This window comes from Neolamprologus brichardi, chromosome 6, assembly GCF_056152115.1.
Source record: "Neolamprologus brichardi isolate AB-2024 chromosome 6, ASM5615211v1, whole genome shotgun sequence".
Taxonomy (NCBI): domain Eukaryota; kingdom Metazoa; phylum Chordata; class Actinopteri; order Cichliformes; family Cichlidae; genus Neolamprologus; species Neolamprologus brichardi.
In genome coordinates, this window is record NC_142109.1 from 17252077 (window position 1) to 17277628 (window position 25552).

At 40.9% G+C, this 25552-nt stretch overlaps 1 protein-coding gene across 3 annotated transcripts in view; it reads right to left on the reverse strand.

The window, feature by feature from the left end:
* The window catches only part of ndst3 (N-deacetylase/N-sulfotransferase (heparan glucosaminyl) 3), a 48039-nt gene that overhangs the window by 18240 nt on the left and 4247 nt on the right, over positions 1-25552 (reverse strand). For all 3 annotated transcript variants that reach the window (XM_006787182.3, XM_006787183.3, XM_006787184.3), the window contains exons 3-6: positions 17554-17641; positions 15310-15464; positions 13830-14015; positions 7417-7545 (exon numbers count right to left, since the gene is read on the reverse strand). In XM_006787182.3, coding sequence (XP_006787245.2) covers positions 7417-7545; positions 13830-14015; positions 15310-15464; positions 17554-17641 — 558 coding nt within the window. The remainder of the gene's footprint in view (positions 1-7416; positions 7546-13829; positions 14016-15309; positions 15465-17553; positions 17642-25552) is intronic.

Consider the following 25552-nt stretch of genomic DNA (forward strand, 5'->3'; position numbering starts at 1 on the left):
TCAGGCAAATATGGCTGAAACTGCAAAAAACAGTCATGTGCGTGCTACAGGCCCTTTTCAGGATGTCACCACCATCCCTGCCAACAATAGTGGTGGCAGGCAGCACAAAGAGCAGGATGAGGAGAAAGAGAGAGATGAAGGTGACAGAGAAGGAAGTGTAAAACTTTAAGCAAGCTATAATAATGGCTGGCTGCCTGACTAAACAGTATGTCATTCAAGGCCCCTTGATGAGACTGGTGGTGACCACAGAAGCTGAAGTTTATAAATTCATTCAGAGAAAGCGACACAGACTCAAATTCTGCAGATTTAACTCTGCCTCGCTTTGTCTAAGTTGCTGGTTTTGTGAAAATTACTTTTTCTGCAGCTCTGAAATGTTGTCTTATTGGAAGAATGTCACAGTTTTGTTCACCGCCATTCCTCAACATTAACGTTAAGCCAGCTGGCAGCATTTCTTGTTTTGTTCATTCATTTATTTGGGTACTGGGCGAGTAGCGTTTGTTTGAGATGTGGAAAAAAATGTGTTTCTGAGCCATCGCTTGTTAGGACGATTATAGAAAATATACTGAATTGACATCTAAGCTTTCTTTCACTTATTAAACAACAAACAGTATATTGATATATCAAAAAACTACATATACTTTCAACAATAGGATATAATCCCTTATTATTTAAATATCCCTTATTATTTAAATAATAATAATAAATATCCCTTATTATTTAAATAATAAGGGATTATGGGAGTTCACACTTTACTCGTGTTAATTTTGTGATCTGTTATGCGTCACACGAATTCTTTGTCTCTCAAACACACTTTCTTAAGGAATTTTTCAAGACGTTCACATTGCACACTCAGTATCATATTCACTAAGTAGGTTTGTCTGGAAAACATTTCTGATCTGATCATGATACCTTAATTATTTATCATAATGTACAATTTTAACAATGTCACTTTTAAAAATACATTTATCCCATTTCCTCTTTTTTAATTTTACTTGATTTCATTGTTCAAAGTCAGCACTTAATATAATTTTTGATACCATGGAGGAAAAAAATGACAAAATTAACGTCCATGCTTTTAAAAAAGAAACTAAGATTACACATTTTTTTGTCTGGTGACTTGGATTTTGTTACTGATCAAAGAAAGTTGGTCAACTTGACTGCCACAGGTTTTTCTAGGTTACTGGAAGACTTTTATCTTTATCTGGAGTTTTAGGAAGAAAATAACACTTTTTACACACAAATAATTGTGTTACCCTGTTAACACTGCACAACTGAGCAGGACTGATAACACTTGCTGCCACTTTAATGTTATCATTTTATTAATAGCCATAGCCGCTAGCCTAATGGTAACTTCAAATGCAGATTACTAAATGTTAAATGGCTAATGTGTGGGCCAGCCAGGTTAACATTCATGATCACAGTTCATACTTTACTTTCACAGTTCATGTTTCACCGTGTTTGTTGTGCTACTGTTCATGTGTGTAGCTGCTAGTGAGGTTAAGATGTGTACCATGTGAAGCTGTGTGTCAACTATCCTGCATAGTACTAAACAACCCCCCCCCCCCCCCCCCCCCCCACACACACACACACACACACACAATAAAATTTTGGTATCAAAAGGCAATGTCAGAACACAGCAACGGTGTTCGCAGAGAAAATACAGCAATAAACACATTTGTAAAAGATCAGTGGTCGCTAATTAAAAATGTCACGGTTTTATCTAACAGTTAACTTCATATTAAGTTTAGTAAACAGAAAATAATAAGATCAGTACCTCTTTTGTGAACACACTTTCCAACAGAAGCTTCTCAAACAGCAGAAACTTTCCAGCATAGAAGTGCCTTGAAAAACTGTGTAAAACTTCACCTAAGTTCTCCATAGGTCTGCTGATGATTTATGCAGCCTTAATTGCTTCTGTTTACTCATGCTCTCCCAGACCTACTCCATTATTTTGAATATATATGCGTATATATGTGTGTGTGTCTGTGTGTTATTCTCCCCTCAACCATTTCCAAACCAGCACAACCAATCTCTGGTGCTTTTATTCTCCTAAATGTGTAGCTGTAGTAGCCTGTTTCCCATTACAGACCACTTAGTTCCACATACATTCCTCCCTGATTGAACTGTTATTGCTACTAAACAGAAGCCTAAATCCCTACCCCCAGTTCTTCCTCCTTCTTCGCCATCATCCTCTCTCTTCTTATTACTCTCGCAGTGGCTCTCTCTATTCCCGTCTCACAGGCCATCTCACTGTCTCTGCCTCATCAGTGGATAATTGAAAGCTGAACATCAATACAGCAAATGATTTCATTTCAATTTATTCTGCCCGCTCGAGTCAACATCTACTGGCCCCGTCCATACTGGCATCTTTCACAGGTTTATTCTCACTTTGTAATTTCTCTCCCTGTTTGGACTGTGGCTCATTTTGTGTGAGCATGTGTGTGTTTGAGGGGCCTTGATGTGTTGACGAGCTGCCAAAGCCTTCAGTTGCAATCAGCAGGAAAAAGGGAAGGTGGAAAGGAGTGGAAATGAGACAAAAAGGAAAACGAGTGGAAAGATTCACACGTGTGAGCACAGTCAACATGCAAATGTTGAAAATTAGAAAAAAGAGAAAAAAACAAAAAGATGAGATGAAGAGAGAAGGGAGGCCTCGAGACAGCCTGACAGGAGAAGAAGGAAGAAGCATGTGAGGGTGAGAAGTGGGTAAAACAGAGGGCTAGGAGGGAGGGAGATTGTGCTGATATTTGGTGTTTGGCTAATAAGCTTAGTGGCAGAGCTAAGCGCTAAATGTCAGCCCTGATATATGTCTATAGCTCTGCTTATGCCAGCTCAACACACATTTATACAAGAAAGAAAGACACACACACACACACACACACGTACTGCAGTAAGATGCCTTGGATGCACAAACATTGCATCGGTGTGTGTTTGCGTGTGTGTGTGTGTCTGTGTGTGTGTGTGTGTGTGTGTGTGTGTGTGTGTGTGTGTGTGTGAGAGAGAGAGAGAGAGAGAGAGACCCTATATGTGCATCACTTCCTCCCTGTATGTGTCTGGATTCTCAAGTGACACAAGATGCCGTGACCTGAAAATTAAATCTCAATCTGTCTGCCACCTTCTCACCCTGCTCCCCCTTTTCTCTCTCTCCCATCTTTCTCAACTTCTCTCTGGCCATTTATTGGGGAATGAATTGTGGCCTATTGGTTGTTTGCAGAGTCCAATCAATTGCTGAGTGTACTGTTTACTGTATATGAGAGTTGAGCTCAGTAAACGTTAATGCAGACTGGATTGACGCAAAAGTATCCAGACCCTACAAACACACATGCACGCATGTGCGTGCTTTTGATTGTTGCCAGGAGTGAATGGCTACAAAAGGTCAGTTAAAATCACTGCACAGAAAGTGTCAATGTTACCAATGTGCAGATCATCGAACAATAGGAAACCCTCGGGGACTAAAGCAGCAAGCTAGAGAACGCTATTGATTACATGGGCAAAGTGCACACACTAATTACGTTTTTACGTCTGCAAAATGGAAACATAGCAGCGAGAAAGCGAAAATGATTCATCAGTCTGTATGTGTATGGACTGTGTGTGTGCAGATGTATTCATGGCAGATAGCTCCCACTTAGAGCTAAAATTGCTTTTCTTTTCTTGATATAACAAGAAGAGAGTTTCATCTCCCTTTTTAAACTGATTAAGAAAGTGAAAGAGAGGACAAAAGATAGTGGAAATAGAGGGGGGGTTGGGAGGGTGTAATTGGCTTGTGTGTGTGTGTGGGGGGGGGGGTGTAGGTGTGTGTGTACAAGAGAGGGACAAAGAGGACAAAGTGTTTTCGGATTATGCTGAGTTCACATTATATATTTTACTTCAATGTGTCCCTGAATATGCTGCAGGTTGGTTTATTTGTGTTATATATTCATTAAGAATTAATGCTACACAATTGTATTAATGTATACTGCTATTAAAGCATAACATTAATACATTTTTAATGAGGATTGTCAGAATTTACATGACAGAAATTAGGGCCTAAATCTGGAGCATGTCAGTTTGACGACATGCTCGGCCTTACTGCGTCAAACAGCGCTGCACTCCTGTGTTTACTAGGGAATGGTGTAAGTAGTCCAGTATTTTCATAGTAATTTTCTACTCTTAGTGAGCACCCAAAGTGTTTTTTTACTACATTCACAGACATGAAGACTTGAGGAAGCGAACCTCCAATCTTCCAACCCACTCACTCCTGTGCCACAATAATAGAAAGGAGTTGCATGTTGGAGTCGTCAAAATGTTCCATCAAAGTTTGTGGAGGCAATTAAAAAAATATGATTAAATCCGTGATGTTTTTCATTTTCAGGTGGCACTTTCTCAGTAAAGCTACTTTCAGCTGCTCCCTTGTCACAAGGCGTGACCACTGCTGGTAGCGCCACATGGTTTGATTTGGTAGAGGATGCCCATCAGCAAGCAAATATGTAAACCGTTACACAGCGGAGCAAGGCTGTCATAGCTAACTGAATCAAAACTAAAAACTTACACTAGATGTGAAAAATACTTTTGATCAGCTAAAATAGAAATAGAAATTGGAGAAATTGAAACATTTTTGTGAACTTGTAAAACTATCTAAAATAAAAAAAGGATCTGACATTTGTTAAGTATTTGTTAGTTTGGTAAAGCTTTATCACAACTTGGCTGATGAGGCTTTGATGGACGAGATTATTGAGACTCGCGATGTCGATGAAGCCTGTGAGTCAACTGCTTTTTAATGTTCTGTGTTTACATTGAACACAGTCACCCCAGTCGCCCAGCACATGGAATCTTCACCCTCCTGTCCTCTGGGAGGCGCTACAGGAGCCTCCGGACTAAGACCACCAGGTACCGGAACAGCTTCTTCCCCACAGCTGTCAGACTCCTGAACTCTGACATCTGACCCACGTTAAACACATGGACTGGACATACACACACCCACAACCACCTACACACACACACACACAATGGACAACCGTACCCTCAAACACACAATAATAACATGGACTGAACCACCACTCTCAACCACTAGCACTTTATATACCTCTGTAGAAATTACCCACATATCTCACTTATCTTAACTGCACTACTGTATAATTCTGTATAAATAATAATTTTGTAAAATACGATAATTTTTAATTCTACAACTGTTTATAACCTGCATAGTTCACATTTCTGTATAGCTGTATATCTCATATTTCTGTATAGTTTTTTTTATTTCATATTTCTGTATAGTTTTTCATATTTATATCCTGTTCATAGCCTGTACATAGCTTGTACTCACTACAGCCTGTACATACTTATAGTTATAGCATATTCATAACATATTTCATACCGTGTACATTATAACATACCATAATAGACCCATTTCTGTAATATACTTACATATCTATATTATTGTTATATATATTTGTAATATATCTATATCATGGCTAAAGCACTTCTGGATGGATGCAAACTGCATTTCGTTGCCTTGTACCTGTGACATGTGCAGTGACAATAAAGTTGAATTCTATTCTATTCTATTCTATTCTATTCTATTCTATTCTATTATAATACCTGTACTGATTGCTCTAAATCCTGCCTCTGACATATGCCCTCCATTCAATAATAATTAAAAAGAGTAAAACTAACACTGAAACTAATAAAAACAAGCACCAGGTACTTTCTTGGCATCATCATAGATTCCCAAGCAGTTCAATTTCACAGATATCAGGGAAAAGTCGAATTTATAAGCTGGAGCCAGCCCATATATCACTCAGCTGATGTTGGCTTATCAGAGACATACTTGTGCCACTGTTTGCATTATCCAGCATTTACCGCTATCCTTTTCTTTTGACAGAAAGCAATGCAATAAAAGATGCTCGGGGTGATGTCAACACATAGTTTGTCCAGTACAGCAGTCCCAACTCTATAGTCTGCAGTATTTACAGCAGTATGTCCACACCACGTAGAAGAGTAGCATCACAACTGGGCATGACAGAAACAATAGAGCCAAATTGAGGTGTGGATGCAGGTGAGGAGTGATGTCTTCACAGAACAGAAAAGATTTCTCAGCATCAGACCCAAAAGTCCTGAATCAATTGGGCTCCAATTTAAGCCATGGCATGAATTAGACAGGCTCATACTAAATAGCATGTAATTAACATGACTGATGTGACATGTTCAAAGTGGCCATACTTTTAGAGCCACAGGTGACCCTTTCTGCTGCTACACTTTTCCTGCTAACTCAGTGTATTAATACAATCTGTCTCACTCATCGTAACAATACATAACAAGCAGCGCCCCTAATCACGATGCTGGTTAGACAGAAAAAATTGTGCTCCCTCTAGTATTTGTTCCGTGCCAACCACCTAGTTTTGTCTATTATTAGAAAGCTATTGTTGCTGCAAGGGGAAATGTAAAACACTTCATGTTTGCTGGAGACTTACCTGATTCAAAGCAATTATAAAAATTATGTAGAACTCAATACATACTGATTCCTATTAAGTGTCATTTGAGAGCAGAGCAGCAATTATTGCAATGGAAACGTCCTGCATTATTTCCTTTTAAAACACTTCAGACTTTGTGCTTAAAAGAAGAAAACGGGAAGTACTGAGGAAAAACAGAGAAAATGAGACGAAAAGAAGGAAAGAAAAGAAAAGAAAAGAAGAAAGAAAGCCTGAGCAAGAAAAAAGAAAGACAGACGGAGACAAAGCGGTGCAGAGACAGACAAAAAAGAGGCAGATTGGGTTGTTGTATGGAGCCGCACTTGACTCTCTGATGTTCGGTGAGTTCTGACAGCTCCTCTAGTTCAGTGCTCCCCTACCTGACACTTCAGTAGAGCCTACTGCTGGTCTATGAGCGTCGCTGTGTGCGTCTGTGCACGTGCACGCTTGTGTGGCTTGAGACACAGGCGGAGAGAGAAAGAGATTGTTTGGGGACAATTCCTGTGAATTTCTCTTGTGTGAGTGCGTACACTCGTGAGGATGTGCACATGGATGAGTATCTTAACTGCCACCAAAACCTAATTTTGTTCCTTAATTCAAAGCAAAATCGAGTTTAGCTGACATACACAGCAGGGGTAAGCGAGAGGGGGAGGATGCGTGCGCGGAGTGTGCGTGCATGCACACCCGTGTTTGTGTGTGTGAGACAGCAACCCCCCTGTGGTGAGACCTAATTTAAAGTGGGGAGATGAACACAGCTCCACAGTGAGAAGCAGCCCCTGACAGGAACAGAGACAGACAGACACACACAGCAAAAATAAAACAGAATGAACCAGACAGAGAGGAAGCTACCTTGAACCCTGTTGGTTCTATAAGGTGAAAAAAAAAACCTAACTAAAGTGCTGTCTTTCCCTCCCTATATCCATTTGCATGAGAAGTTGTGTGTTTGATTGTGGGCGTGTTTTCTCTGACTCACTGGGTTGAGCAGCACGGTGAGAAACAGCTCTCCCCCACGGATGCTTTTGTCCAGTTCTTTTGGTCCTCCGGGGTATTCCTTATAGTAGATGGTGTGAGTAAACAAGCCACACGTTTGGCGAGGCAGCACCTACACACAAAAACACAGACACAGACATATGATATATTTTCATTTTAAATTAAAAGTGCGAATAAATAAGACAAATATCATTATCCAGCACTCATTCATGGCAATAATAATAATAACGGCATTGGGACATCTCTAGCCTTGTTAGACTCCTCGGCTGTGACCAAAATTATTCACTCGTTCAGTATTCCCAGCTCCTTTTTCAGTGGTTTTTATGTTGAGAACTGGATGTATGTGTAAGTCAGTTTACTGGCAAAATAAAGAAACTCTGACACTACTTGGGTCATTCTGTTAATTATATAACTAACGCTGCACCATGAAAACATGGCACAACAATGCTGGTCAAAAAAAAGAAATATTTTCGGAGTGTACTCGCCCAAATCAATGTATAGAAAACTTCCAGGGTTGCATGCAAATCTTGGGTGGAGATGTTGTGTGAACCTTTTCTCAATGAAGTTTTGGATACCTTTAGTGCAGCATTTATTTTATATTGATGTTAAAAAAACTACAAAATGTTGAATTCACTCTGTCCACTATAATAATGACTAATGGGTGAATTTGGGCTTACAGTTTTCACAGAGCATCAAAAAAAGTGACAGCAAAATAGTTCAGATTTTTTGTAGAGGCTAATGTAGCCTTGAGCCTCTGGCTTCAAGCACAGATGAGGAGCAAGCTACAGACATCTGGTGACCTGGTTTTCATTTTCAGACTTGTAATCTTCATATGACATCACTTTAAGCAGTTTATCCAATTTCAAACCGTAAAGCACTTTATATATATATATTTTTTAATATGGTGTGATCTCAATATTCCTGTGATCACACCTTGTTAAAGTGAGGGAATTCCCATTTAAGAGGCATATGAAACCAACGTGATGCAATGATCTGAAATCAAAAAGCTACAACAGCTGGTCCTATGTGAGCTTCTTTTTTAAAGTACCGATCACTCATCCGTTTCAAATTCACCCTACAAACAAACCAGGTACAAAGATGGCGTAAAAAATAACAGCAATGACTCGGATGACAGATGTAAAGATTAAATGATGATAAGATTAAATGTGCAGCTGTGTGTCTGTGTGGCGTTATCCAAACAGAAAATGCAGACATCTGAGCAGGTCATTCTGATGTGTCACACAGCATATGGCATTGTTAACTGCGTTCATCTGCAGATGGCTCAAGTCACAGTCTTGCGCAGTTCAGCAGACCTTATTCACAACTAGCGCTTCGACTTGGCGTAGGATTAAAAGGAAAGGCGTAATTACTAATGGTTTTATTCAATTCAGGTGTTCCACTTTCAGGCCCTTTGGTATTGTCCGCGCTGGCTAACTGGAATGTAGTCATAATAGAGACATTATTATTATTATTATTATTAGGTTTTAAGCTCTACCTTTACTTTCCTTGTAATGACAAGTTAACATGCCGACTGTGAAAAAGATTTATCAGAGCCCAATTAATGGTGTCAAAAGACACACCACCCCCTACATCAAGTGCGCTTGAGATGTGTGTCCTAAAGTGCTATCCAGCCGAGATGTCTTCACCAAAGCAACAGAGACCTTGTTTTCATGCAGGTGTGCAGCACAAGGCATTGGTGATTAGTTAAATCTTCCTCAGCCACTGTTCAATTTTTTTCACCTCACCTGCACCTGTTTGGTATTTTGGTAACTTGCTGTTTACTGAAGCAGGAGGAGATGATAACAGATTACTTTTAATCCCACCTCAAGCAGGTGCACTGTGCACCTTTGGCCATAAAAACACATAATAAAAACACCCCACCCCCACACCCTGTGCAAACGGTGTAGCTAGGAACCTAGATACAAAAACTGGTCCAAAACGTCAGAAAACTGAAGAGACTTTTTTCACCCCCAAAAGAAGTACTAGAAGTTAGACTGTTCATGCAAACAAACATTATTTCTGTTAATTTAAATGATTTTCCTGCAGAGATATGGAACAATGGGGAAAAATGAGAGGTTGCCAGATCGAGGGTTTTAATGGTTGATAAACTAAATGTCTTTTAATTAGTCCATTAAATGATTAAATGAAGAGAAGACAAGACAAGACAAGACAAGACAAGACAAGACAAGACAAGACAAGAGAAAGGGTCTTTCAAAATAAGTGCATTAACTTCTTGTGAAGCACTTCTCTGTGTGAAATAGAGAGTAAAAGGCTGGAAGCACAGATATTGGTTTATCTATAAAACACTGCAGAGTCAAAAAGAGAAAGAGGGAGAGAGAGAAAGAGAGATGGAACTGGAGAGAGTGAGAGAGAAGGCCGCCAGAGCCACAGACACTCAGCACTATTTCACCAAACCAATTATCCACAGAGCTATAGCTCAAACTGATATAGTACATTTTAAAAAGAAATACACACACACACACAAGTATGCATGTTTGCACAACTGCACGCGCATGCATACACACAAACACGCAGACACACACACGCAGCACAGCCCCATATCTCAGTGTGATTTGTTCTGATACTGTGGGTCCAGTGGGTGGCTCTCAATCTGCTGACAGAGACACACGCGCACGCCAATTTTACAGCCTTAAGACAACTTCCTGTCCTCCTCGGAACAAACAAAGATGGAGCGAGCGGCAGAGGAGAAAGAGATTAATCGACAGAAATTGCGGGAAAAATTGGAAGTGAAAAATGTGAAAGGTAAAGACAACGGGAAGGATGTGAGTGATGTCCCAGAATAGCAAGACAATAGGTCGGGAAGCGAGATGAAGCATCAGAATCTTAAAGTTCATCAGCTAATTTATGGTGAGCTCATTCGAAACTTCATTTTTAACTCGCGTGGAGGTGCACATTTATACACACATGAACCACCACACAAGCTGCCTCTCAGAAAAACTGTTCTGCCTCCGTGAGCTATGCTCTGATTTTGGGTTTTTTTTTTCTGGCCTCCCTTTGCTATTTAGTCAGTGTAGCGTGCAATGTCTTGGAGCGAGAGATGGGCCTTTTCAACACACTGGTTACACTTTAAACACGGTTTTTAAATGCAGTTTGATGTCACCACAGTAATGTCGCCTAAGTAGCTGTCGTGTAGCTTTCAGTCACATCACTTGATCTTAATAAAGATCTTGATGAAGCTCGTATGACACGGGTGCATGGGTGGCGTGGCAGCGGTTTGAGCCCAGGCTGGAGCCTTTCTGTGTGGAGCTTTGATGTTCCTCCAGAACAGTAGGTTACCTCCGGGTACTCCAGCATCCTCCCACACTCCCAAAGACATGCATGTTAGGCAAACTGGCTGATTGGATGGACGTGAGGTATGGCCATGGAAGTGCTTTAAATGCACAGAATAGTCTTCTGTGGACAAAAGACTTGTAGTCTGCAATGCCTTGAGTGGGGTGTAGGGCTAGAAAAGCGCTATGTAAATGCAAGTACTTTACATTATGAAAAAAGCTTCAGAACAGCTAATAAATTCACCTCGAGGTGAGATTAATTTTTTAAACTGTATTTTTCCAAAAACCAAAAGCTGGGCAAGTTCATCAAAATGAACATTTTAAGACATCCAATAATATTACTTCCTTTAAACACAGTGTTAATGAGGTTAAATTGAGCTTTTTTTTATATTATACAATTAATGTGCATTGTTTTGAAGGCTTCTATAGGAGTGATTTAGTCGCAGCATGTTTGGGTTACCTCGCAGATTATTCTGATTCACAGACCTGCGGCTTAGTGTAGGATGCCGGAGGCAATGTCACCACATGTTTTTTTTTAAATACCATTTCCTCCAACATGTAAATGCAGAGTCTGTACTTAGCAGTGACGGGCGAGTCCATCAGTCCGCGGTCTGATTTTGTGGAAGCAACACGATCAGGAAATCAGTCCCTTCATTTCCTGCCTGAGCTCAGCTGAATATACCTAATTTGCATATGTCCTTGCCCACTGTCAATGTGGATGAATATTTCCAACTGAGAAAACACAAAACAAGTTTGTTTCACTATTCAAAAGTGTGTCATTACAGCCTTCACTTAGGTTTGAAAGACAAAAGGAACAAGTGTTTCAAAGGCAACGCTTGGACAGCGATATCACTCCTGTCAGCTGTAAGCACGGAAATCTCTTTGTTTTTGTTTTATGAGCATCTGAAATTGTTTCAGTTTTCCTGTCAGCAGCTTTTCAAGTTCTTCTGACATAAAACACAAACAATTTTATTTGTGGCTTTTCTTCTTTTCCATCTTTCTTTGTGATGTGTCGTTTCGTAAAATTGTTTAACAGGTATGTATCCGCTTTTCCCCCCTCATCTTTTGCTTTTCTCTTTATTGAATTCATTGATTCATAAGTTTTCATAAATCCTTGCTATTGATCACGCACAATAACTTATTATAGCCTGTCAAAAAGTGAGCGTGCCATTGTAATGAGAGGAAGTAGGATTACGTCGATGTCTTTTATGATGCTGTCATGAGAAAATAAAAGTAGACTTCAGGGACTGATTAGAAAATAGACATAGCTGTCTGTTCAAATTGTTTGTTCGAGACCCTTATATGACAGAACAACACGGACCGGTAATTTTGGTGTCAGATGTGATTGGTTCTTTTGTCAATAGGGGAACTGTTGTGCACACTGACAAAGAGCCTGACTGACAAGTGAATGAAGAAAAGACGGGGAGGCAGGGGGAGGGATGAAGTCAATTTGCTTAGGTGAAATGGGTGACAAAAGTTTTATTCTATTGTCGTCTCAAATGGCGACTGATGAATTATTTATTGAAGCATAAAAGTGCTAAAAATGCTCTCATTACCAAACCTTTTTAGTACATCCTGCACATATCGAAAATAAACCCAAAGAAAAGCCCAGCCCGTCAACTGCACTGGGAAACCATTAAATGTTAAATTAACGTGAAGCTGAGCATGCGGTGAGACAAGGTCAAAGAATTCATATCACATACACCTCTGCGTACACAGAGAGGTTACACACCATGCACAGCATCATTGATTTTTTGTTTAGGGGGCCGCAAGAAACAATCATCACGCAATTTACTATTCAGCAAAGACTTATTTAAACACAGACGGGAGTCATGTGGGTTTTTTCAAAGCAGGATAAAAGAACAGAGCCACAAAGCAAAACATTCAAACAGATTTCAGCTTCTTTTTTTTTTTAGTTCAGCTGCTCCACAAATTTAGAATCCGTTGTTTTAATTCCAGTCAGAGATCTAATATTTCTTTTTTTTATCTGCAGGGAAGGACACTTGTTAATGTGCCTTGAGTGCAACCTGACTCACCAGCTTTTGTCAGAATATGCTAGAGGTGGGCAGATCAATCCAAATATTGATAGTACCGACACCAATACTGATATTGGATATACTTTGTTATAACTCTAACTGAATTGTGTTAAATTAATTACTTTTTGAAAGATGAAAACTATACCTCTGATGTGCTCTATGAAAAATATCTGAACCTTTTTGTGTTGACTGTCACATCTGTTTTATTTATAGACTATTGCACGAACCAAATTCCTTTAGAGACAGGCACATTTACATTTACAGTTTAAAAAATACACGAAAAACCGAAAGATGTGTTTGATTTGTTTTGTTGTACTTTTGTTGAAATTAAAAATCACAGTAATTTAGTGGCCATTAAAATATGTTCAGAATTTCCAAATTGATGATGATTCATCGCAAAAGTTATGACACACTGATCTCCTCTAGATAACTTGCCTTTATAAGTTAAAAGTATCGTTATTGGCCATCCTAACCCTATGTTTACTTAGTATCGGATCGATACCAAAATCGGCAGAGTGACACAGCACTAGAAAATGCACATCATTGTCTGCCAGGCCAAAGTGTTTTATTAAAAACATGTCTGCACACAGCACCAGCTCTGACTTCTATCAAAGAGGAACCCGGCACAACACAGAGCCGTGCAACAACAAGCTTAATGACTACTACTTCCAGCCCGAGAGAAGATGAAAATAGCAAAAAAAAAAAAGAAAAAGGAAAGAAACAGCAGGGAAAATACAAAATAATGAAATAATCAGAAATATGTTTTCAGGAAAAAAAAAAAACATGTTTTGAAATGAGATATTTGACAGCCTGTTTTTTGGAGCGCGCGGTGGGGGGGGGGGGGGGGGGGGGGGGGGGTTTGGCATTTAGCTATTTAGCTGCACACAAAACGAGGCATGTTCAGCTATAAATATCTAGGTAGGTAGGTAGATGGGAAGAGCCTAATTGGTTTTCATGCATTTACAGCAATATGTCAATTAATCAATGTGTATTTATCCACACGAGCAAGTAGGGATGCATTTGCAGGTATGTGCTGAAAGTGAAGCTGATCGCCTGCGTCATCTCCTCACCATTATGCTGTTGTGGATGAAGCCCTTACGGTAGCGGGCAGGTTTGAGGTGGGGGTACTCTTCAGTGCTGGTGACCCGAATGTTCCACACACGTTTCCAAGCCTCATACAGCTGCAGGTGGACCGGGTAGACACCCGAGTGGTGAGGGGCCACAGCGTAGCCCATATCCACCGGGATGTTGTGGTTCTGGAGAGGGGAGACGTGCAAAGACACGGAAAATGAGGGTTATACACATAAACAAAGAAATAATGGCATGTTCGCAGCTCCCAAACAAAGGACTTTGTAGTACATAAACAGCCTGACCTTGCAGATGAAGCACGTGCCTTGTACCGTGTTTGTTATGATGCTGGCCTTCGGGTTGGAAATTAAAAAAAAAATATAGTTTGTACGAGCGCGTGTGTGTGTGTGTGAGGGTGGATGGTTGCCGGGTGCATCCCGAAGACTGATGGTGTTGTCCTTTGCTCTGACACACACCTACACACACTGTCAAAGCTAAGCATCGGCGGCCAAAGGGGATGAAGGAGTGAAGTGTGCATGTGTGTGTGTGTGTACAGCAGAGGCTAGTGATCAGACTTTATGTTCACGCTCACCTTCAACAGCATGAACCAACCCCTCCTCGTTGTCTCGCGTGTGTGACAACGAATTCCAGCACGGTCATACAAATCATCTTTTGCTCGCTCACACAAACACAAACACATACACACAGGTACTAACAAAGCAGACAAAATAAAGCAGTGCAGAGTAACAAAAAGCACTCAACCTTGAGGGCTTCAGATTAACCAGGAGACATTAAATAGGACTCAGGTGTCTTTTAAAATAAGTGCATCATTCCCAGCAGGGATATTACATTTTATTTGTCTGTCGGAAGCAAAATTGTTCCTTCGCTGCTGCGCCCCAAAGTCTCAGTCTGTTAAAACATGCCCATATGCAACTAATTTGTTTAGCAGGAAGTGTAATCTCCCCAAACATTTGTAAATATATCATCAAACATAAAATATATTTACATGGCATATGTTATCGTGTTTGATGTCACATCGCAATATGAAAAAGGCACCAAAACCTCCAATACACTTTTTAATGACTCCAATTTATTAAATCCAGACACACCTATATTATTGCATGATTTTAAGCATGAAAACAATTCAAACTGGTGACTTATAAAAATGTACTTCCCCGCAAAGTCGGCACAAAAAGGGAAATTATCTATAGCGACCGAAAGTTTACATGCGCTCTGAAGTTGAGCAATTTATCACGGGAATAATCTTTCGGCACTGACTCGCTTTTGAAGCCAGCCTCATGTGGCCACTCAAGGAACTGCAGTTTTGCAATGGCTTCATTTTCAGCCCCACACGTCAACATAGGTGCCCTTGTAAAAAGTGCAGTCTTGGGAAATTCGTATGATCAAGGACCCACAAGACGAAATCCACACTGACAGAGACGGTGAAAGAAATATGTTTGCGTGCTTGCCCATCCATCTCACCAGAGCAAACTCTTTGTTGAGGACCATCTGCTCCAGCAGTGAGGACTCATTGTGGAAGAGGTGAGGCTGCATGTGGCTCCACATGTGGGGGAACCACCAGAACTCATCTACATACTTCAGTAGCAGATCGTCTCCCTCGTCCTCCTCTGCTGTGCCTACGCTCACAAAAACGCACAAACAGAACAGGGCAAAAGGAGAAATAAAGCATTAAGCACCTTACAACAACAGGCAGATTCAGATTACGTCCAAATGACTGCTATCCATAGCTTCCTGCTGGTGGAGGGTTAGATAAGAATCACTATGCAACCCAATTGTCTTAAGGTTGTGTTGCTAAATATGGTAGTCCGATACCATGGAGATGATGCCATAGCAATAACAGATGCGATGGAGATGTGTTCTAGTCGGCATCAGATTTCTTCTAATTATAATCATGTTCGGCCTCACCTCGATTTTTCTTTTCCAGTGAATCCCACACCTTCATTCTCTTACTGCAGATTTAGACAATTTAAGTAGAAAATCAATAAACACTGTCCTTGGAGCCAGAAGGCAGCGGAGGATCCAATGCAGTATGTCATAACCTCATAAATGTGTTAAATGTGTTACTGTGCAACTTTAAATCTAAAGCTATTAAATAACATATATTGGTTTTAGTGATGATGTGATAACATATGCACACTATAATTATAATTAGAACCATGTGGGTCACGTTATCCCTGCTAACATGCCTGTAAAAAAATAGTTTGTATGTAAAAGATGGATGTAGCTACCCTGTTCTGTTGGTTAGTCCCATCCTAAAGCCTGTCACCATCCTGGTGCTTTGCAAACAAGTGTGACCTGTCATACGTGGATCGAACTAAGAAACTGAGGTGCATTCTTCATACGCCAGCTACTTGAAAATTATATGGTAGCTATTCCCAAATGCATATTCTGATTGCTGGTCTCTAACTATGGCCATAATTTCAAAAATTACAGTTTTTCTAAATCGACCAGAAACGTCATTCTCACTGTTCTTAACGCATTTCCCCACCGACATTAGGCTTTCTCATTATTTTTATGCACACTGCTGTAATTTTACACGAGCTTCACTGATATTTGTATTTCAACGCTAAAAGTATTTGTTAGTGTGTCGACGCAGTTCTCATTTGAATGCCACAGCTTGTTAAAACAGTGTGTACTTTTGTGTGTCAGTACCCTTCATCTCTCACTTTCCTGAATACTGTCCAGTATTGCGTTAGTGTTCTCAATCAAATTACTTCAAACTTATTTCTAATATTTTTGAAAGAGCAAGGCCAGCAACACACTGTCAGTGCTCGCAAAAATAAACACATGTTCTCAATAGTCACAGCTACATGCCATGTCACTGCTAATTAGACACAAGGATATACTGTACATATACACCCACTGGTCACTTTATTAGTTACACCTTGCTAGTACTGGGTTGGACCCTCTATTGCCTTAAGAATAGTTTGTGGCATAGATTCAGGAAAGCGCTGGAAATATTCCTCGGAGATTTTTCTTCGTGCTGACACGACAGCAACTGTGTGATGCTGTCAGCTGCTTATTCAAATTTTCCCTTCCACTACATCCCAAAGGTGTTCTGGAGCACTGAGATCCACATTCAGTTGTCTTTCTTTCATATTGTGATGCTCAGTTTGAACTTCAGCAGGCTGTCTTGACCATGTCTACATGGCTAAATGCTTTGAGTTACTGACATATGATTGGTTGATTAGATATTTGCATTAGGGAGTAGTTCAACAGGCGTACCTAATAAAGTGTTTGCTAAATGTAAGTAGTGTGATTTTAGTGGACTACACAGTACTTGGTGGTGTGTTCTGAGACTGTTTTCTGTGTTCTGATGCATATAGTTACACATGCATCAAAACAGTGTAGTTTATACTTCTCTGCAATAAGTTTCCCTTTCTTAGTGTCACCTTAGTGGAATATTAATTAAACTATAAAGATGTATTTGTGTCATGTTGATTCATGTATGGAAAAACTCCCTTTCAACAGGAGAAAACCTCCAGCGGAAACAGGCTCAGGGAGGGGCGGCCATCTGCCGCGACCGGTTGGGTGGGGAGAGGAATAGTTGGTGTGGAGCACCCACAATTTCATTGTACATGTACAACGACAATAAAGGCTATCCTATTCTATTTTATTTGATTCTCTTAAATATGTACACATCATTTTTTGTATTTATTTAAAGTATTTTGCAAAGTTTAGATAGAAAAACATGAGAGAACCCACCTGTGTGGTAGAACTTCCCAGAGAAGCCCAGATTAAAGGTAAAGTTGGAGATCTGAGAACGAAGCTGCTTCTGAGTATCAAGGAGAGCCTGTAAACACAGACAGACAGTCAGACAGACAGATAGACAGATGCAAAATAAAAGCAATATGTTACGTTTATTTCTCCCCAGCGAGTCTACACATACAAATTGGTTTTAGATCTTCTGTTTCTTTGATGTATATTTAAGTGAGCACTTGTTCCTTCGACAGCTGCCAGGATGGCCGTGTGCACGCGTCAGTACTTAAACTATGGCCTCTCAATGGAAGCAGTCACCAATGTGCTCTTGCACTGTGTCTCATTATTAGAGTCTCCTCTTTTGTTTTCTACATGCACAAGTCTTCCGTTCCCGTACTTAAAGTTTCTGCAATCTCTAGTTTCAGTGCTCGAATCAGGATTTTCCTCACTTATTTAATGACTTCATTAGTTTACTGGCCTTTAAACAAAGACTCTGTAATGAGTGTTAACTAAAGAGAGTCGCACACTCTGCACACACACACACACACACACCGACAGTAATGCAAGTTAATGAAGGTCAGTGCATTAGTAGCCTCTGGAGGGTGGACTAATACCCCCACCCCACTACACACACACACACACACACACACACACACACACACAGTCTCCTCCCTTCTGATCACTGTTTCCATCCATCCCTAACATTACCAAGTGAAACCCTGAATATCCCTGCTGCCTCTCTCTGTCTCCCTTTCTCCTTCTATTTTTCCATCTTCCCACTCCTGAGAACCTGCAGCTGCCTCTCTGCCCCCCTTCCCCATTTGTCTTCCACCCCTCCCACCCTTCTCTCAAACTCCATCTCTCCTTCGCTTGCTCCGTGAAAATGTCACATTCTCAGGAGACAGGGCTGCTCTAATTTGAAAGGAAGGCTAAAGCACCATGGAGGAAAGAGCGCTCACTCTCCCTTTCTATAGCCCTCTACCCCTGCTCCCTCTCCCGCGCTCTCACACTCTTCTTGCTATCGTTGCACTTCCTTGCCATTTGCGCCCGCAAATATTTTGTTTATACATAAAACTCTTGTAATTCTCTTTATATCTCAGTCTGCTGGGTCTTTCCGTTGGGCTATAAGCTCCACATCTCCACTACCAATCTTTGTCATGCCGCTTTTAATCGATCCCCAGGAACCCTCCGTGATTTACGAGACCTGAGCACAGCTGAACTGAGAGCAAGGAATTGGTTCCAGGCAGTCTTCCCCACTCCCGCTCTCCGTTTTCCCCTCTCTTATTCCCTCCCGAGTGTGTCTCTCAAACCAACAAATACACAGACACATGCGTGGAGTGTCTTCATTAACTCTAATCTAATGGTGCTGAAGATGGCTGCATGCTGACAGATGTGCACAACTCCCTAATCTGATCCCCTGTCTACTCTGCTATGACATCCTCTATATCTTACGCACACATGCACACGCGAGCCAACGTGTGGATAGAAAGACTTAAGAATTAAATTAAGTTTGTAGCTGAGTGCTTTGCATGGTAACTCAATCTACACTGCCTGATGCACTTGGTCAAAATGTATTATTAACGCGTGTGTAGATAACTGTGAGACTCGGCGTAGGTGTGTGTCCAAGTGTGCGGTATATTAGTTTGAACGTCTCATTTGTATTCTGTTACCAAACATCCACAGAGGAAACAGAAGAGTCACAAAGAAAATGTTTGCTGCTTTTAGCATGTTTGGCTCTGAAAGTCAGTATCATGGCATCTCTGTTTCATCGTATGGATTTTTGGGACTTTATCCCTCTGCTTTGGAGGCCTGAAGGGGTCATGTCTGGTAAGAGGTAGAGACTGAAGCGTGATGACCCGACTGTCTTCCAGTCCTCGTCTTGTGTTTTACTTCTGTAGAGACCTCAAAGACAGTTTTGTGTGCAGATACTTCAGGATCTCACGGTTTTCTCTTATCTAGAGGGAAGTAAAAAGGAACCTATCTGTGGAAGGATAAACTTATAGCTGGATAATCACTAACACCAGTGCTCATCGCTCTTCTCCTTTGCCTTTGAAACCCTTTACATGCAGGTCTTCTGAAAGATTAGACCCGCATAAGGGTAAACCTGTGTCTCACTAAATATTTTCCTCCCATTTCTGACTCGTCGCATACTTTTATTGTGTCGCAGCATAATTGTGAACAGAATGTGTTTTTAAACTCTTTTTTTTGATGTTCCATTTTTTGGGGATTCTAATTTGAGTCCTCCTGAAAAGGATTATTCTGACACGCAGCGCTTTGAAAGGGACAATGTGATGTTGACAAATTGTTGCATCAAAGAAGCTGCTATTCAGGAGCCAACTCTCACATTGTAAACATCAGAGAAGCAACTGACAGGGTGATGTTTTTTTCTTTTTTTCTTTTCAAAATTCCTCGGCAATTACAAAAAAAAACTTTACCAGCAACAAATAACTGAGACAGGGTTCTCAACCGTGCGTCAGTTCTCGAGTGGCTTTCCAAATCCATTCAAAAGCTAGATTTTGGTGGGAAATTAATAAAGAAAGCTGAAAAGAAACAAAGAAGACAGAGTGTTTTGTTAATGGCTCGGTGATAGCAAAGCAAAACAAAACACAGCAAACACTACTCGGAAAAAAACCAAACAAAAAAAAAGAACCCAGTGCGCTCGGTGAATGATTGCTTTACTGCTTTCAAATTAGACCCAGCTTCTCAGAGTTTATGAACCACTAAAGTATGTGCAGGTATGAGCAGGGAGAAGCATGGGTACATGGTGAGCAATAAATAAATAAATAAATAATAATAATAAAGGGAGTTCACTTCCTTCCTTTAATTCTGTCTATCAGACGGACAGAGATGTCTCCTTGTGCTGGTTTTCTTAGCGGAGCTGAAAAAAACAGAGCCCGAGTGTCTGCTGGATCCTGAGAATAGTTTTGAAATTGGCCAAAAGTGATTCTTTCTGGTAGGCAAAGTGAGAGTTGGGAGGCAGGACTATGCAGGGCGCGAGAGATCCTTCCAATCCAAGCGATGAAGGTAAACGCACACAGTGGGATTAGCGGTCAAGCAATAGCCCTAATTTCTGTGCCCAATCCCACTGCTTCCTAACACTGCTAGTGTCAGAAGCGATGCCAGTTGTTTCTGTGTATGTGCGAGCGATAGTGTGCGTCGGCGCATGTACTTTCATGTGTGTGTGGAGGAAGAGTTGCCAGCTAGATGTTGGAGTTCAAACAGATGGGAGACAGGCATCTGGACAGCTGGCACTCACTGCCTTTCAAAAACCCTTTACAGCAACCACCTCTTCACCATATCCCCATTCTGTCATTCTAGCATTTGCACTGCTTCTTTTTCTCCTATTCCTTTTCCTTTCCACAGCTCTAAGGCTCACTGGGATATCTAAAATAGTAAGAGCAATTATAAAATAACTTATTTTAAGTCGAATTTTTTTTTTTAACACACAAGTAAATTCGAAGGCGAGAGAAACAACAAACAAGAGAGGAACACTTATCGAGTTTTAATTCCTCTGCGAAAACGAAGCGGGTCAAAGTTCTTGATTCATCTACATGAGTGCTTTGTGCCTACACTGTATGTGCGTGTAATGTTAACACTAGACCAGCAGATTTAACTGGGTCAGGCATCTCTATTTGATGAGCAGAAAGAAAACCGCACTAGTTAATGCCAGCCTTCCCTTCGCTCACTCTTCCCGTCCCTATTCCACTTCCACGCTCACTTGTCAGCTTCAAGTCAGTGTAGCCTATTATATTGAAGCATTTTTACTAAATCATCTATTCACTTGCATTTACGTTTCCAAGGTACTTGTGATTGCTTTGGCATCGCCATACTTACGCTAAATTCTACTTGGCAGCCCCTCAAGGAGTTTGAGTTTCAGTGATTGCAGTGACTGCAAAACCTGCCTCATTTTGTGGGAGAAAATAATGGCCCGCGGCCACATTCTTAGAGTTTAATTGGAGTAAAACTAGAGCACTGACAACAACTGTTAATTAAACCAAATGAGTTATAAAGATATATATGCATATATGTTTTTTTGTAATAGGTAAATGCTTTCTTTGCAGTACTCTTTACAACACTGGTGACTGTCTTAAAAAATAATTAAATAAAGACAATTTAATCTTGCAAATTCATTTCCCTAATAGCATATCTGTAAAAGTTCTCTGCAGGGCTGGCTGTGATCATTTCTCTCGCCCTGATCGGGGGGATGAGCCAGAGCAGATGTCAGGATGCATCATGCTGGAAGCATTATCCCGCTCTCCTCTGGCATCCTCTATATAATTTCTTTTTCTTCTTTCCCACCTGCAATGTTGTCATTTACCTAAAGGGTACGTGCTTTAAATGATTGTAGCACAGACAAAAACAAAGAGCTTTGTGTGCCTGTTGTAACAAAAGACCCTAATCAATCCTCTTTCTTGAATTTCCTTGGCTCTGCACAAATTTTTTTGTTGTTGTTTAATCTTTCATCCACTGTTTATGTCTTTTTTAATTCATTAGTTACGTAACAGCATTTGGCAAACTGGCAAACGGATATGGAAAGAGCTTAGTTTGATTGACTTAAGTTGCAAATGTGCATCATACTTAATTGGGTCTAAAGATTAACTAGAAATTGGATTGCACAACAAATTAGAGACAACTAAGCCAAAAACCTTCACTGAAATCTGTATATTGCTCATTTTGTGTAATGCCATTTTTGTTTTCAATTTAAGGTTAAATCAAAGCAATTATAAGGATATTTTCAAATAAAAGACTTTAGCTCAGACATTTATTTCAAACTGGCGTGCCGCGCATTGTTTTCGGCCCTGTGTCAGGGAACGCTGCAAAAACCGGGCCTTCTATTCAATCTTACAGACAAAATGGTACTTTACGGTTTATTAGGCCACATGAAAGTGGCAACTATTTGACTCGCTAAATTAAAAAAAAAAATCAGGAAAATGGCAAAAAAGAATTGCCTGGTTCTGTTTCCGTAAACACAATTTAATCTTATTTACTCAACTATTTGTTTCTTACAAATGCAAGATGTGGACCAGGGGTACATAAAAAATGGCAAACTGTGGGCAGTTTCCTCAGATATGATGACATTTCTAGCGCTGGACAATTGAATATATACGCATAAGAATATGAGGGGAGAGGTTATTCTGTGTTAGTTCTGTGTTGGCATGAGGCAACCGTGCAAATCACAACAATCCAAAAAAATCTTTTTCAGATGACTGCAGCCCCGTGTTCTGAAAGAGTGTGCATGTCATGGCTTCTGAATCCACAAGCAAGATGCATGTTTACACTAGTGTTTCTTCTAAACTTGATGATGCCACTACAGAAAACACCTTGGAGAGGAAGAGGGCGAGAAGGGAGTCGAGAGAGAGGCTTAGAGAGGAATACAGATAGGCCAGAGATAGTGATCAATGACTCAGGCGAGGAGGAAGGTGTGTGGAGGAGGAGGAGGTGGAAGGGTGGAAAGGTGGAGGTGATAAAGAGAGATCTGAAGATGAGGATCTGACACCTCCCTCAGGACCACTCTGAGGCGGAGGAGAGGAGAAAACCTACACGCATGAATTAAAAAACACAACCACTGGCACAAGTATCATTGATGGGAGCTTTTGACTGGCATCATTCCTCATTTTGAGAAATGTCATCTGTGGGGTGCCTCCCTGTGAATCATTTTAATAGAGGAAATACAGCTGTGTGTGTAAGTGTGTGTGCAGACAGAAGGGGGGGGGGGGGGGGGTGTAGGTATTGTTTGTCACCAGATGAACTCGTGGGGTGAGACTAATGACGAGTGCAGAGAGAAGGAGGGTGGCATTTTAATTGGTCTCTCTCTCTCTGTCTCACTCCAGTCTCCTCTCGGAGAGAACACGAGACTGAATGTTGGCTCTGCAGAGGTAAAAAGGGATTTCGAGCACTGCTCCTGCAAACATCTTGTTCCACTAATTGATCGATAACATTCCGTGTTACATACTTTGCTGCGATGTTGAACATAAGCTGCCTTCAAAGCACCGGGGAGGATTGTATTTGTCCTTCAAAAGTAGTTATTGTGGTATCTTTCATTTATTTTTTCATATCATATGTCATATGTCACATGGTTGAATGAAACCATTATGAAATATGAAAAAAAAAATGCTTGGACAGACCTTCGAGGCGCTTGATTATGGGAGATAAAAGCGTCCTTTAATATCATCACAGTCATCAGTCGGTCACTTCTGACCCAAATCGAATCAACAACAATTTACATATTTTACTCCATAAAGCTATCTCCATCAGACCTTGGCAGACAGCTCGCTTTTGTGATTAAAATGATTTCGCCGAATTCTGCTAGTGTTCATCTTTTTCAGCTGTCACCTTCACACAAAGCCAGATGTATATTACGCACAGGGTCATCTAATATGAGTCATCCCTTTCAACAGCTTTTCAGTGACATCCTGCTCGAAGGGACAGGCTTGTTTTTAAGAGCCCATCTGAAATCTAAGCAACAGCTTTTACTACTCAGTCTCTGCACCGTGACAGACGTAGCAGAAAACAGGGGAAATGAATGGGTGGATCACATCATTATGAATATTAAAGCCCTAACATCACCTAATATTGCCTCCAAAAAAACGACTTCAACACATAAGAGCAGGTTTGCCTCTGTCAGTCGGGATTGTTCTGGCTCATTCTGCAGATGCTCAGTCGATTTTTGCTGGCTGGCTCAACACCTTTGTGTTCTTTTTCTTTTTTGTCATTTTTCAACTGGACCACTTTTTGCAATGTGCACTTTACCCCCGCTGGGGTAGGCCACTGCTGCTGAATGTCAACACCCAAGGTTTCCCAGCAAAAACACGGCATTGTGACGACGTGATTAAAGTTCTTATTTGTTAGTGGTTTTAATGTTGTGGCTGCTGGTGCATGTGGTAAGTTGCCTTACTCATACTGTAATCTGACAACTTCACCCGAGGCTGTCCATCTCTGAGGGGACAGCTGCTACAAATCATCATATTCCTGCTCCCTTACTTCCTCCCTTCTGATTTCTCATTTCCCTTCAGCATTTTGTTTCTCTGAAAATGCAAAGTTAGCTTCTAGCTCTTCCCTTGGGCGCAGCGCTCTAACTTTCTCTACCTCCCCCCTCCCGCCCTCAAACTATTTTCTTTTTTGATCTTTTTCTTGAGCTTTCCTGTCTGCAATTGCCAGCTATCCTGAAGTACAGAGAGACGAGTCGAAATATGGAGGTAATGTGTTTCAAATGGCATCCCTCCCTTTTTTCCCCCCGATCCTATCTCTCTCTATCTATCCATCTCCTCCTCTCCATCGCTTACTCCGTGCGCATCTCCCTGCCCTTCTGTTATGGCACTGGTTCATCCTCATGTATATTTATGCTACAAAGCTGAAGAGTCAGGCAGACTTAAAATGAAAACTCCAACTAGGGAGCATTTGTGTGTTCATTTTGTGAACGTGCATGCGCTCAGCAATGTGTGCGAGAGTGTGCCCGCGTCGCTGCGTGGAGGTACATGTGTGTGACCGTGCGTGAATATGCACTCTTTTATCCTTTTTGGATAGAAGCATCTTTTTTATATTCAAGGGTGGAATTCCTCTCTACTTCGCCACACACTGCATTCCTGCTTTTTCAGCCCTCTCCATTCCTCTCATCTCCGGCCCAAATTTCCACCACGGACAGGTGCCTCATTTTTTTGTCAGTGCCTGACAGGACAGGTGAAAGTGACATTCTAATCTAACGCAGTAATTCAGGAAGCAACCAACCACACACACACACACACACACACACATTTCTATATCACATATATATATCCTGTGACTGCAGGGGGATGAGCAAACTCTTCTCTTCTTAGCTCATGCACGTAACCACATAACAGCAAAAATCTCACCTTCCTTAGAGTCCTCCCCCGACACGCACACAAACACCTCCGACAGTCGCACGGACAGACACACTGCCATGCATGAAAACCCCCCAAAACACAATTTATTTTGCTTGAACCTCTCGGAGTGAGAACGCACTGGGAGAATGTGACCAATGATTTCA